The 15,589-nt window shown below is 37.7% G+C and overlaps 1 protein-coding gene across 1 annotated transcript in view; it reads right to left on the bottom strand.

The window, feature by feature from the left end:
* Nucleotides 1–15,589, bottom strand: part of LOC123748322 (alpha-2-macroglobulin-like) — a 289,251-nt gene that overhangs the window by 148,521 nt on the left and 125,141 nt on the right. Inside the window, exon 6 of the mRNA XM_069314664.1 lies at nucleotides 9,350–9,446. Within this exon, the coding sequence (XP_069170765.1) occupies nucleotides 9,350–9,446 (97 nt within the window). The remainder of the gene's footprint in view (nucleotides 1–9,349; nucleotides 9,447–15,589) is intronic.

Genomic DNA, 15,589 nt, shown 5'->3' with positions numbered 1-15,589 from the left:
GAAAAAATAACCAAAGATATCTTTCATCGCTGTTCTTAACTGACATTATACTTTGGGGAGCACAGAAAAAGTCATGTTCATCATGTTTGTTTCAACTAAAAGTATTCATCAGTCAACTAAAAAAAATAGTTACTTCATCATGTTTCCCTGTCATTTCTTAACTGAAATATCACTTCTCTCATCTGAAAAATAGTCATGTGTAGCCTCTTTCCAACACTGTTCTTAACTAAGGTATCCTTTCACTTCGCTAAAATAGTCATATTCATCATTGTTCCTAACTAAAATTATGTGTCGATAAGTAAGAAATATAGTCAAAGATATCTATCATCGTCGTTCTTAACTGACATTTATACTTTATGGAGCACTAAAATAGTCACTGCCATCATATTTTTTTCTTGTCTTTCCTCAACTAAAATAGTCAAATGTAACTTTTCAACACTTTCGTAACTAAAATTATATGTCGCTAAATAAGAAAAATAGTCAAATGTAACTTTTTTCAGCACTTTCGTAAAAATTATATGTCGTTAAGTAAGAAAAATAGTCAAAGGTGCTCTCCGTAACACCAAAGTTACTCTTCGAGAAATCAAAGACACTCCTCAATACATCAAGGACTTACTCAAAGACATCCTTTGAGACATCAAAAACATCCTTTAAGACTTCAAAGACACCTCTCAAGGCATCAAAGACACTCTCAAACACACCAAAAGGCACTCTTCGAGATATCAAAGTTATTCTTCGAAACATAAAAGTTGCTCTGTAAGATATCTTCGTTCATCAAACTTATTCTCAGAGATATCTAAAGTTATTCTCAGAACAATCAAAAGTTATTCTAAGACAACAAAAGTTATTCTCAGAGCTACCCAAAGCTATTCTCAGAGTCATCAAAGCTATTCTCAGAGTCATCAAAGTTGTTCCAAAAGACGTTAAAAATTAATCTCAGTCATCAAACTTGTTCTCAAAGTCATCAAAGTTAATCTTAGAGTTATCAAAGGTATTCTCTAACTCACATTTGTTCATCAAAGTTTATCTCAGAGTTAACAAAGGTAATCTCTAACTCACTCTCGTTCATCAAAGACATTCTCAAAGTCATCAAAGTTATTCTTTAAGTCACCTTCATTCATTAGACAAACTTTCCAATCCATATTCGTTGACCAAAGTTATTCTCAGAGTCATCAAAGTGATCTCTAATTCACCTTCGTTCTCCAAAAGTTGTTCTGTAAGACACCTTCGTTCATCAAAGAAACTCTCCTTCTTCCATCATGTTATTCTTTAAGACATCTTCAGTCATAAAATTTCTCTCCAAAATGTAACTAGTTCAGCTTTTCATACCAAATATGCACTTCTGTTAAAATATATTTTCTTAGTCGCTTTACCCTAAAACTGTTCTCTGAACTACACTGTTCAAACCTACGTAACCTATCCTCTCCACCCCAATGTTACTTACCTAACTTAACCTGCATAACCTAACTTTACCTATCCTAACATAACTTACCTTACCTTACCTATCTTACCTAACTTTACCTATCCTAACTTAACTTACCTAACTTTACTTATCTTACCTAACTTAACCTAACTTTACCTATCCTAACATAACTTACCTTACCTTACCTATCTTACCTAACTTTACCTATCCTAACATAACTTACCTTACCTTACCTATCTTACCTAACTTTACCTATCCTAACATAACTTACCTTACCTTACCTATCATACCTAACTTACCTAACCTAACCTAACTTATCCTGCTTAACCTAACTTACCTACATTTACCTAACTTATCCTGCTTAACCTAACTTACCTACATTTACCTAACTTAACCTGCTTAACCTAACTTTACCTATCCTAACTTAACTTACCTAACTTATCCTGCTTAACCTAACTTACCTACATTTACCTAACTTAACCAGCTTAACCTAACTTTACCTACCCTAACTTAACTTACCTAACTTAACCTAACTTATCCTGCTTAACCTAACTTACCTACATTACCTAACTTAACCTGCTAACCTAACTTACATAATTTAACCTAACTTATGCTGCTTAACCTAACTTACCTTACCTTACCTAACTTAACCTGCTTAACCTAACTTGCATAACTTAACCTAACTTAACTTACGTAACTTATCTTACCTATCCTAACCTAACCTAACTTGCTTTACCTAACTTAATCTTACATTCCCAAACTGATGTATCCTAACTTATCTAGTCCAACCAGACATGATCTAACTTACATAATTATTCCTGCTTGTCTTTTGTGTTTCGTCAATCATTGTCTCATTCATTTACTCATTTCAAGGGTTAATTTCTCAAATGGACATTTTTGCATATCAAGTGTTATTTGATTAAGATTGGGTGTTTAACCATTTCAAAGGATTTTTATTATATATGGGAATTTAGTCGTTTCAAGGGTTAATTTCTCAAATGGTCATTTTTGCAGATCAAGGGTTATTTGTTAAAGTTCATCAAGTTACTCATAAGTTGTATTTATTATGTTTGTTATAATTTATTCTTATTCCCCAACCCCTTAACCTAACCTCTTGTAATCTTAGTGTATTTAGTAGGTTCTATCATATGTTCTTATTCCCCAACCCTTTAACCTAACCTTTCAGATGTAGTTTATTGTGTTTTTGACGTATTTGTTGAATATATTATCCTTTTTCATAACCTTTCAGATGTAGTTTTGTTTCTCCTTTGTATATTTTTACCCAAACCCACCATCCCACATAACCTTCTTTCCTTCTTTTACTTTGTTTCTCCTACTCCTTCTAACACCCCCTTTCTATCTCTCTCCCTTATTCTTTCTCTTCCTCCCCCTCTCTCACTCATTTGCTCAAATGCTCTCTTGTTTCTCAAATTCAAATCTTAATGCTCCCATTCTCTCACCCTCACTCTCATTCACTTAGGTTTTCTTTTTTCTCAAATTCAAGTCTTAGTGCTCCCATGCTCTTCCTCCCCCCCACCCCTCTCTTACTCTTTTCTCCTCTTTTTATGCTCTCAGTCCCTTGCTCTCTTGTTTTTTCTCAATTTCAAGTCTTAGTAGATCTGATTCTTTACTATTGTAATTTTATTATTACTAAGATAAAGAATGAACCTATATGTGAAAACAAAGTAAAAGAAGGAAAGAAGGTTAAGTGGGATGGTGGGTTTGGGTAAAAATATACAAAGGAGAAACAAAACTACATCTGAAAGGTTATGAAAAAGGATAATATATTCAACAAATACGTCAAAAACACAATAAACTACATCTGAAAGGTTAGGTTAAAGGGTTGGGGAATAAGAACATATGATAGAACCTACTAAATACACTAAGATTACAAGAGGTTAGGTTAAGGGGTTGGGGAATAAGAATAAATTATAACAAACATAATAAATACAACTTATGAGCAACTTTATGAACTTTAACAAATAACCTTTGATCTGCAAAAATGACCATTTGAGAAATTAGCCCTTGAAACGACTAAATTCCCATATATAACAAAAATCCTTTGAAATGGTTAAACACCCAATCTTAATCAAATAACACTTGAAATGCAAAAATGTCCATTTGAGAAATTAACCCTTGAAATGAGTAAATGAATATGAGACAATGATTGACGAAACACAAAAGACAAGCAGGAATAATTATGTAAGTTAGATCATGTCTGGTTGGACTAGATAAGTTAGGATACATCAGTTTGGGAATGTAAGATTAAGTTAGGTAAAGCAAGTTAGGTTAGGTTAGGATAGGTAAGATAAGTTTTGTAAGTTAAGTTAGGTTAAGTTATGTAAGTTAGGTTAAACAGGTTAAGTTAGGTAAGGTAAGGTAAGTTAGGTTAAGCAGCATAAGTTAGGTTAAGCAGCATAAGTTAGGTTAAGCAGCATAAGTTAGGTTAATTTATGTAAGTTAGGTTAAGCAGGTTAAGTTAGGTAATGTAGGTAAGTTAGGTTAAGCAGGATAAGTTAGGTTAAGTTAGGTAAGTTAAATTAGGGTAGGTAAAGTTAGGTTAAGCAGGATAAGTTAGGTATATGTAGGTAAGTTAGGTTAATCAGGTTAAGTTAGGTAAATGTAGGTAAGTTAGGTTAAGCAGGATAAGTTAGGTTAAGTCAGGTAAGTTAGGTAAGATAGGTAAGGTAAGTTAAATTAAGCAGGTTAGGTTATGCAGGTTAGGTTATGCAGGTTAAGTTAGGTAATGTAGGTAAGTTAGGTTAAGCAGGATAAGTTAGGTTAAGTTAGGTAAGTTAAATTAGGGTAGGTTAAGTTAGGTAAATGTAGGTAAGTTAGGTTAAGCAGGATAAGTTAGGCAAATGTAGGTAAGTTAGGTTAAGCAGGATAAGTTAGGTTAGGTTAGGTAAGTTAGGTATGATAGGTAAGGTAAGGCAAGTTATGTTAGGATAGGTAAAGTTAGGTAAGATAGGTAAGGTAAGGTAAGTTATGTTAGGATAGGTAAAGTTAGGTAAGATAGGTAAGGTAAGGTAAGTTATGTTAGGATAGGTAAAGTTAGGTTATGCAGGTTAAGTTAGGTAAGTAACATTGGGTGGAGACGATAGGTTACGTAGGTTTGAACAGTGTAGTTCAGAGAACAGTTTTAGGGTAAAGCGACTAAGAAAATATATTTTAACAGAAGTGCAGGTTTGGTATGAAAAGCTGAACTAGTTACATTTTGGAGAGAAATTTTATGACTGAAGATGTCTTAAAGAATAACATGATGGAAGAAGGAGAGTTTCTTTGATGAACGAAAGTGTCTTAGAGAACAACTTTTGGAGAACGAAGGTGAATTAGAGATCACTTTGATGACTCTGAGAATAACTTTGGTCAACGAATATGGATTGGAAAGTTTCTCTAATGAACGAAGGTGACTTAAAGAATAACTTTGATGACTTTGAGAATGTCTTTGATGAACGAGAGTGAGTTAGAGATTACCTTTGTTAACTCTGAGATCAACTTTGATGAACAAAAGTGAGTTAGAGAATACCTTTGATAACTCTAAGATTAACTTTGATGACTTTGAGAACAAGTTTGATGACTGAGATTAATTTTTAACGTCTTTTGGAGCAACTTTGATGACTCTGAGAATAGCTTTGATGACTCTGAGAATAGCTTTGGGTAGCTCTGAGAATAGCTTTGGGTAGCTCTGAGAATAACTTTTGTTGTCTTAGAATAAGTTTTGATTGTTCTGAGAATAACTTTAGATATCTCTGAGAATAAGTTTGATGAACGAAGATATCTTACAGAGCAACTTTTATGTTTCAAAGAATAACTTTGATATCTCGAAGAGTGCCTTTTGGTGTGTTTGAGAGTGTCTTTGATGCCTTGAGAGGTGTCTTTGAAGTCTTAAAGGATGTTTTTGATGTCTCAAAGGATGTCTTTGAGTAAGTCCTTGATGTATTGAGGAGTGACTTTGATTTCTCGAAGAGTAACTTTGGTGTTACGGAGAGCACCTTTGACTATTTTTCTTACTTAATGACATATAATTTTTACGAAAGTGCTGAAAAAAGTTACATTTGACTATTTTTCTTACTTAGCGACATATAATTTTAGTTACGAAAGTGTTGAAAAGTTACATTTGACTATTTTAGTTGAGGAAAGACAAGAAAAAAATATGATGGCAGTGACTATTTTATTGCTCCACAAAGTATAAATGTCAGTTAAGAACGACGATGATAGATATCTTTGACTATATTTCTTACTTATCGACACATAATTTTAGTTAGGAACAATGATGAATATGACTATTTTAGCGAAGTGAAAGGATACCTTAGTTAAGAACAGTGTTGGAAAGAGGCTACACATGACTATTTTTCAGATGAGAGAAGTGATATTTCAGTTAAGAAATGACAGGGAAACATGATGAAGTAACTAATTTTTTTAGTTGACTGATGAATACTTTTAGTTGAAACAAACATGATGAACATGACTTTTTCTGTGCTCCCCAAAGTATAATGTCAGTTAAGAACAGCGATGAAAGATATCTTTGGTTATTTTTTCTTACTTGACGAAAACATAATGGCTGTTACGAAATGGTGAACAAGACTATTTTTAGTTGAATGACGATGGATAAAGTTAGTTATGAACAGTGTTGGAAAGATTCCTTAGACAATTTTTAGCTAAGAGAAAGGTTGTTTTAGTTAAGAACGGTGTTGAATGAGATTAATCCTGACTATTTTTTTGGTTGATTGGATAATAAGTTTAGTTGAGAAATGACGAAAGTGACTATGTTTTAGTTGATTGGCGAAAGATTTTTAGTTAAGGAACGTTACAAGAAAGGTTTGTCTTTGTAAATTTGGAACTGAATAAAGTGTAGATTTGTTTAAGAACAGGGTTGGTAGAACTATTAAGTTGACTACGAGAATTACTTTGACATAGTTTTGCAAATAAAAACTTGATGACTAAAATTGTTGAGGGAACTGTATTGCAGTATAATATTATTTGACAAAGAACTAGTTAGTGAATGGAAGAAACAAATTGGTTTAAAGAAACAAAGAACATAAAAAAAATTGAGGTTTAGAGGGGAATGAACACAGTGAACATACGGTGAACACAGAAAAACATGTAAGAAAAAGTTGATGAATAGAGTGAACATGCAGAGAATATGAACTTATAGAGAATTTGAAGACATGATAAGGAACATAGGTAATACAAGAATGAACACTGAACATGTGAAGAACAAGCTAAGAACATTGAGAACATGAATATTGAGTATAAAAGTTATACAGAGAACATATGATGTACATGAAAACATGACAAAGAACATAGTGAACATACGGGGAAAATGGTAGAAAAAAATTTGAACTGAGCATGCTGTGAACATTTGTAGAACATGGAATGAACACAGAAAACATGGAAAAAATGTGAAGAACACAGCTGAATATAGAGAAAATATGCAAATACAGTATGATGATTATTGAAGGTTTGGATACGTTGGGGAAGAAAGATAATTACACAGGTTGGGGTTTTGTGACTACTCTGATAAAGAGTTAGGCTGGAGAGGGACTTGATCGGATATATTTATGTTCGATGATCTAAGACAGAGGAAATGGAGCTTGGTTAATGTCCAGATTAATTTTACTATGTTAGAAATAAGGTGATCTTAAATCTCAGGGTGATTTAGTTGGAAAATAAAGAACTTGTACAAAATGAACTAAGCTGGGGGACACGAGTTGAAACTTGATAACTGAACTGGTTTTTATTTACTATGTCTGAAAATGTAGTTGGGTGTTTAAATCTCAGGGGGATTTGGACTGATAGTAATGAATTTACAGGAGTGAACTTGGACGGAGGACAAGAACTAGAGTTTTATAATTGTTTACATCATATTTACTATGTCTGAAATACAGAGGGTAAAAATTTCAGGGGAATTGATAGGATATTAACAAAGACTTGAGGGTGGAGTAGGGTGGGGGACGAGAGCTGGAGCTCAGTAACTGACTTGATCTTATTTACTACGACTGAAATATGACTGTTTAAAATTTCAGGGGGATTGGACTGCTAGTAGCGAAAATGTGGTCTCTGTCAAATTTGGGTCTTCAATTGGACTCTGATTAATTTCGATCAAGAAATGGTCTCTGATGATTTTTGCTCTCAAAGTAGACTCTGGCGAATTTGAGCATAAACTGGACCCTGACGAAAATTGAGTATAAAATGGACTCTGTCAAATTTTCACAGATTACAGGACTCTGATGAAATTTGAGCTTAAAACTGTCTCTGACTAATTTTGCTCACAAAGTGGACTCTGTTCATTTTTAGGTATAAAATGGTCTCTGACGAAATTCTGTCTATAACGGGGCTCTATTCAATTTTGGTCTTTACAGGTGAAATAGCATAAATGGATATAAAACTAAATGTTATGGCCAAGTTGTCTGTTTTCCTTAACAAAACATCTAAGACAGATATTCTCTGAAAATGGTCTTTTTTACAAATTCGGTCATAAACATATAAATAGACTTCTATGATTATTTGAAACTCTGAAATACTGTAAGGAAAATAGGAAGAGAGAGAGAGAGAGAGAGAGAGAGAGAGGAGAGAGAGAGAAGAGAGAGAGAGAGAGAGAGAGAGAGAGAGAGAGAGAGAGAGAGAGAGAAAGAGAGAGAGAGGAGGAGAGAGAGAGAGAGAGAGAGAGAGAGAGAGAGAGAGAGAGAGGAGAGAAAGAGAGAGAGAGAGAGAGAGAGAGAGAGAGAGAGAGAGAGAGAGAGAGAGAGAGAGATGAGAGAGAGAGAGAGAGAGAGAGAGAGAGGGGACGGTCCAGATATTATTGGAGAAGATAAGATAAGATAAGAGGTAACCTGCATGCGGCGTCTGGCTGACGGTCTTAAAGTAAACACAGGCGGGCCACAGATTGTGAGGTAAGGGGGGGAGGGACATTATCGTATGACATTATTTTTCATTATAAGAACTTTTAACAACTTCTAAAATCTGTGACTGACAAAATTTACCTGAAAACCCTGGCTCATAAACACGAATTTGAATTTCTCCCATAAGAACTTAACAAACTTCTAAGTCTCGGAAATTATTTTCATTATAAGAACTTTACCAACTTCTAAAATCTGTGTCTGACAAAATTTACCTGAAAAACCCTGGCTCACACGCGGGATATTGGAACCTGAAAAGCATGGCTCACACGCGTGATTTTGGACCTGAAAACCATGGCTCACATGCGTGATTTTTTCCCTTGGACCTGAAAACCATTGCTCACACAGAACATTTTTTTCCCCAGAAAAAAATGTTCTGTGCGTTGCCATCCCCACTACTCACGGTAACACTGAGGTACTCACAGTAACACTGAGGTACTCACGGTAACACTGAGGTACTCACAGTAACACTGAGGTACTCACGGTAACACTGAGGTACTCACAGTAACACTTAGGTACTCACAGTAACACTGAGGTACTCACAGTAACACTGAGGTACTCACAGTAACACTGAGGTACTCACCGTAACACTGAGGTACTCACCGTAACACTGAGGTACTCACAGTAACACTGAGGTACTCACCGTAACACTGAGGTACTCACCGTAACACTGAGGTACTCACAGTAACACTGAGGGTACTCACAGTAACACTGAGGTACTCACAGTAACACTGAGGTACTCACGGTAACACTGAGGTACTCACAGTAACACTGAGGTACTCACAGTAACACTGAGGTACTCACGGTAACACTGAGGTACTCACAGTAATACTGAGGTACTCACCATAACACTGAGGTACTCACAGTAACACTGAGGTACTCACAGTAACATTGAGGTACTCAGCGTAACACTGAGGTACTCACAGTAACACTGAGGTACTCACAGTAACACTGAGGTACTCACGGTAACACTGAGGTACTCACAGTAACACTGAGGTACTCACCGTAACACTGAGGTACTCACCGTAACGTTGTTGGTGACGTCCACCTTGCACTTCCTTCTCTGGTTGGTGTCCAGAGTCAGTGACAGGTTGCCCTTAACCGGTTGTCCGAAGGTGTAGCTGTAAACAACCATAACAGGTTAGACACGCACCAGGAGGCTCTCACGGACACGTGCACAACAGTAAACAGTCACGCACCAGGAGGCTCTCACGAACACGTGCACAACAGTAAACAGACACGCACCAGGAGGCTCTCACGGACACGTGCACAACAGTAAACAAACACGCACCACGAGGCTCTCACGAACACGTGCACAACAGTAAACAGACACGCACCAGGAGGCTCTCATGGACACGTGCATAGCGTGATGTCGTTTTGCACGGACATCAGTGACCACCATTAGTGCACTACACATATTTCTACCATTTATATATATCCTTCAGTATATTCCCTGCAATATACATATACCCAGCAATATATACCTTGCAATATATACCCTGCAATATAGGGTACATACCCTGCACAATATACGTTGCAATAAATACCCTGCAATATATACCCTGCAATATATACCCTGCAATAAATACCCATACCCTGCAATATATACTCTGCAATAAATACCCTGCAATAAAGGGTACATACCCAGCAATAAATACCTTGCAATATATAAACCCTGCAAAATATTCCCTGCAATATATACATTGCAATATATATATATATATATATATATATATATACATATATATATATATATATATATATATATATATATGTATATATATATATATATATATATATATATATATATATATATATATATATATATATATATATATGTCGTACCTAGTAGCCAGAGCGCACTTCTCAGCCTACTATGCAAGGCCCGATTTGCCTAATAAGCCAAGTTTTCATGAATTAATGTTTATTCGACGACCTAACCTAACCTAACCTAACTTTTTTGGCTACCTAACCTAACCTAACCTATAAAGATAGATTAGGTTAGGTTAGGTAGGGTTGGTTAATTTCGGTCATATATCTACGTTAATTTTATCTCCAATAAAAAAAAGTTGACCTCATACATAATGAAATGGGTAGCTTTATCATTTCATAAGAAAAAAAATCTAGAAAATATATTAATTCAGGAAACTTGGCTTATTAGGCAAATCGGGCCTTGCATAGTAGGCTGAGAAGTGCGTTCTGGCTACTAGGTACGACATATATATATATATATATATATATATATATATATATATATATATATATATATATATATATATATATATATATATATATATATATATATTGTGACGATAATCTCTTTCAAAAGAGATTGAGCCTGCTCTTCCCTACATCATTACGTCGTAAAGTACAAGATAATATATAAAAGATACGTCCACCAGTATCGCCAAACGTTTTGCCCAGGAAGCAAATCGTACCATGCACACCCCCGACACCTGTTACAGCCGCCGTAACCAGCAAACTGCTTATCCTCCGCCTGCCTGTTGCTGATTGGCTGGTGTCCTCGCCGCACCTACACTCACCACCACCGAGAGTCGACGTCTGGGAAGCAGCACGCCGTACACGTCAGAATATCTTTGTGCTCCTTGGAGTTGACATCTCTTGCTAGTAGACTAAGCCTTGGCTTTCGTGTACTAAGGGAGGTGGCAGCTTGAAGCCAGTATTCCAGCACCGCACATATTAATTTATATTGCCATCACTATTTTGCATTCTGGTCTTAGAGTAACTTTTCATTGCCAGTTATTATTCATGTTATTTTGTTTGTTGACCAGTGTTGAATTTTATGAGATTGCCTTTATTCATATCTTGTTTTCTAGAGTAATTAATATTTCATTGTTTATATACTTGTGTTTTGTGTGTCTTCCATGACCTTACCACAGACGAAAGGACAAACTTTTCTCTTTTTTTTTGTGATGTGACGAGGCCCTGCCCCAGCTTTTGAAACAGCCGAACACCAACGCTTTACCGTCACATTACGTGGGGGCCTGTCCGGGAGCTTCTCTCAGGTACTGGTGCCAAATTGTAAATTTGTGGTAAGCGTATTTGGCTTTGGTAAAGTAGCTTTTCACTATTTTCAATACTCAATTTTATTTTCATATGGTGCTGTGTGTATTGTGCATTCCGAGAGTAGCATATGGTGAAGGTGAGACAACTTTGGATTATGTGGTGACTGTAGGCCTCAGTCATTCTCTTAATTGGTCAATCTCTCCTTCCGTGTTATTACTCGTGTTTACCATCTTTTGTCCCTAGGATATTTCTCATATTTTTGGCAGATCACCATATTGGTACTGTGGTCTGTCCCCGGGTCAAGAGCACCTAATCTTCTGCAATCTGACAGTAGGAGGATAAAGAGGGCCATAGTTCCTCTAGCACGAACTTTAGTTGCTGAATTGGGACCTCAGCAGCAGTTCTCGTCACCACTTGACACCTTGCAACGAACAAAAGAATTTAATTAATTAAATTCTTAATTAATTAAATTAATTAAATTAATTAATTTAATTAATTAAATTTAATTAATTAATTACTTACAAGAATTAGCGAACAAAAGTTCGCTAATTCTGTAAGTATCATATTAATTACAGTGGGAAAAACTTGCTTATGTCCTATAGAGACTCGGCAAGGTATGCCTACATTCTTGGACTACCTATTTCACTTTTGAGGCAATTAACTGTTTCATTTGTTTTAGAAACTCAGTTTTGCTTGTTTAGTAGGATTTTCTTGCCCTTATCCTCTTACATTGAGTACCGGGTACAAGATTTCCGGCGACCTTGATTTATTAATCATTTATCATCTTGAAATTAACATTAATTGCTAACGATTCCACAGGATAGGTACCAGTTGCCACGTTGTCCTGTTTCTGACATTCACCATATCACAGCAGTATATTCGTTGTGCGTTATTTGCTAATTTCACCATGTTTCGTCTCCAAGCTTTCCGTACAGATCCAGCAGGTGAAATAGGGACTTTAAGTCGTGCCAAGAGGACTGAATTACAAACTCTTGCACATGAGTATCAACTAGAAGTTCCCTACCAAGCCAACAAAAATGAAATACATAACCTGTTACTGGATCATCTCTTAGAGGAAGGTAAGATAGACTCTGAAACTCACGAAACTTACTTTATTGCAGATAAAACTGATTTGGCATCGATGAAACTCAAACTAGAGCTGGCCAAGATCGAACGCGAACAGCAAGGGAAGCAGCTGCCATGCAAATAGAAGCCCTCGAGCAACAAAAGGAAGCAGCTGCCATACGAAAGGAAGAAAAGGAACGAGAAGCTGCCTTGAGGAAAGAAGAACAAGAACGTGAGATTGCAATACTCCGTGAGCGGGAACGAATACAGCTTGAAACAAAACAACGCCAATTGGAGATGCAACGCGAACATGACAAACAACAAGCAACCTCTGGCTATGGAATGTCGTCAACGAGAATTCGCGTTGAAACTACACACCTCGCTCAACGCCAGCAAGATACCGCCAATCTTCCTGTCAGTTTCAATATATCACATGCAAGTAAGTTAATGCCACCATTCGTAGAAACAGAAGTTGATGTGTTTTTTCACCACCTTTGAAACCCTTGCTAATCAACTTAATTGGCCTGCCGACCAATGGGCCACCCTTCTCAGAGTACATCTTACAGGTAGAGCTGCAGTTACACTCAGTACTTTGGCGACTGAGAAAGACTACCAGACTCTGAAACAAGCAGTGTTGGACGCCTACCTTCTCTTCACTGAAAGTTATCGAAGGAAATTCTGTGACCACCTGAAGGCAAGTACCACTACCTTTCTCGAATTTGCTAATACCAAAAGGAGATATTTTATGAAATGGCTGGAAGCAGCACATGTCTCTACTTTTGCAGAACTCCTCAACCTCATGCTAGTTGAAGAATTCTTGAGGCGTGTGCCGCCTCCTGTCCGCCTATATTTAGCAGATAAAGAAGAAACCGACTACCTAAAGTGTGCTAAGTCGGCTGACACTTACAGCCTCATCCATCGGCTGACACCAGGACCATCTTCCAGTAAGAAGTCGTGGTACAGTTACGAGAAAGTGAGTACCGAACAAGCTGGCTCGTAATTGTACTGTAAGTATTGTAGACTCTATGGACATACCATAGATAAATGTGGTAAGTCTCAATACAAAGGAAATACCGAATCACCTAAACCCAAATAGACTCCTCCTAAGTCCGGTAAGCCTGTGATGAATGTTGGTGTTTATGTTAATGATCTTTCTCTTTTCAGTAAACACCTGTATACTGAAACTGTCTCTACCAACGGCTCAAATCCGGAGGGACGTTTCAAACTGAAGATCTTGAGGGACACAGCGGCTCTTCAATCGATTATTTTGAAATCAGCTGTGCCCAATATCGCCTACACCGCATAAACTGTCTTCATCACTGACCTCACTGCTACCACTCCTTATCCTCTCGCCAGAGTCCACCTGGATTGTCCCTTCGTGACCGGAGAAGTCCAAGTCGCCATCAGGGAAAAGCCTTTTCCCATGCCTGGAGTGCAACTTCTCCTGGGCAACGACTTGGCAGAAGACCTGCAACCGACCAACCTGATCGTCATGGACAAACCCCAGGTGTGTACCTCTGTAATGGATAATCCCATCTTTGAGTATGTTCCAGCAAAGGTTCAAGAGTGATGAAGTTTCTCCTCCGGTTTTAGTGACCACCCGTGCACAAGCTGCACGACCACAGGCCAGCTGACTCTACTGCTACCGCTGTCCCTCAAGACCCTCAGAAACTACCCCCGAATCTGACCAAGTTGGAGTTCCGTAAGTTACAGAGGGAAGATCTTACCTTGACACCATTATTTTTCCAGGCTGAGACTCAACCTGACAGTATTCCTGGGTTCTTCCTAGAGAACGAGTTGCTCTACCGCAGATAGAGCAACCCAGTAAACTGAAGGAGGAGGACGATTGGGCCAACGTCGAACAACTAGTGATTCCTGCCAGCCTGCGGCCCCTATTCTACACCTGGCCCACGGAGCACTCTCCCACTACGGATTTAACAAGACCTACCATGGAATCCGTCAAGACTACTACTGGCCAGGTATGATAAATAGCGTCAAACAGTGTCATACATGTCAGATGGCAGGTAAACCGAACATCTCTATTCCCAGAGCACCACTGACTCCCATACAGGTGCCTGCGGAACCTTTACACAGACTTATTATAGACTGTGTTGGTCCTTTACCTCGGACCAGTTCAGGGAACGCCTATATCTTAACCATCCTGTGTCCTACTACCAGATTCCCCATAGCAGTTCCAGTAAAGAATATTACGGCTGCTACGGTTGTGAAACACTTATTGAAGATCTTCACCCAGTATGGATTTCCAAGGGAGGTTCAGAGCGACTGTGGCACCAACTTCACCAGTGATTTCTTCAAGAGGACACTGGAAGAGTTCAACATCAAACAGGTATTGTCCAGCCCCTATCATCCTGCTTCACAGGGTTCTCTTGAGCGTAGTCATCAGACTATTAAAGAACTCCTGAAGAAGTTTTGTAATGAAACCTCTAAGGATTGGGATAAGCAAATTGACCTGATAATGTGTATCTTTAGAAGTTTGCCCAATGAGTCCCTAGGAGTACCTCCTTATGAGATGCTCTACGGACGTAAGTGCCGTACTCCTCTCAAAGCTTTCAAAGACTCTCTACGTGATGCCACCTTCAGTGAGCATCAGAATGTGCCCCAGTTTCTTCAAAACCTACAACACATTCTAGAGAGGGTCCACAGTTTTGCCCAAGATAATCTATTGAAAGCACAGGAGAGGATGAAGACTCATTATGACCAGACCAGCAAAGTAAGGAAATTTAAACCAGGAGACTTCGTACTTGCTTATTTCCCTATCCCAGGTTCTCCTTTACAAAACAGGTTTTCAGGACCCTACCGCATCAAGGAGTGCAGAAACAACCACAACTACGTTCTAGAGACTCCAGATAGGCGGCGGAAGACCCAGTTGTGCCACGTCAACCTCCTGAAGCTATATAACGGTACTCCTCCCACTGTCATGATATATTACTCTTCCTTTAAAGAGCCATACATCCACAGTGAGACCTTCCCTGCTTCTCCTCCCGAAAGCACTGACAAGGAGTCGGCGCTTTCCAATTCGGAAATCCTAACTGATCTTCCCAATTATTTTCAGGACAATCATAGTGCACCTCTCATCAAGATCTTCAAAGAACATCAGGAGTTGTTCCGAGATGATCCCCAAGAGTGTAATGTTACCCAGCACGACATCCAA

The sequence above is a fragment of the Procambarus clarkii genome, chromosome 79 (assembly GCF_040958095.1).
Source record: "Procambarus clarkii isolate CNS0578487 chromosome 79, FALCON_Pclarkii_2.0, whole genome shotgun sequence".
NCBI lineage: Eukaryota > Metazoa > Arthropoda > Malacostraca > Decapoda > Cambaridae > Procambarus > Procambarus clarkii.
The sequence above is the reverse complement of the archived record's forward strand: the minus strand, read 5'-3'. Positions and strand labels throughout refer to the sequence as shown.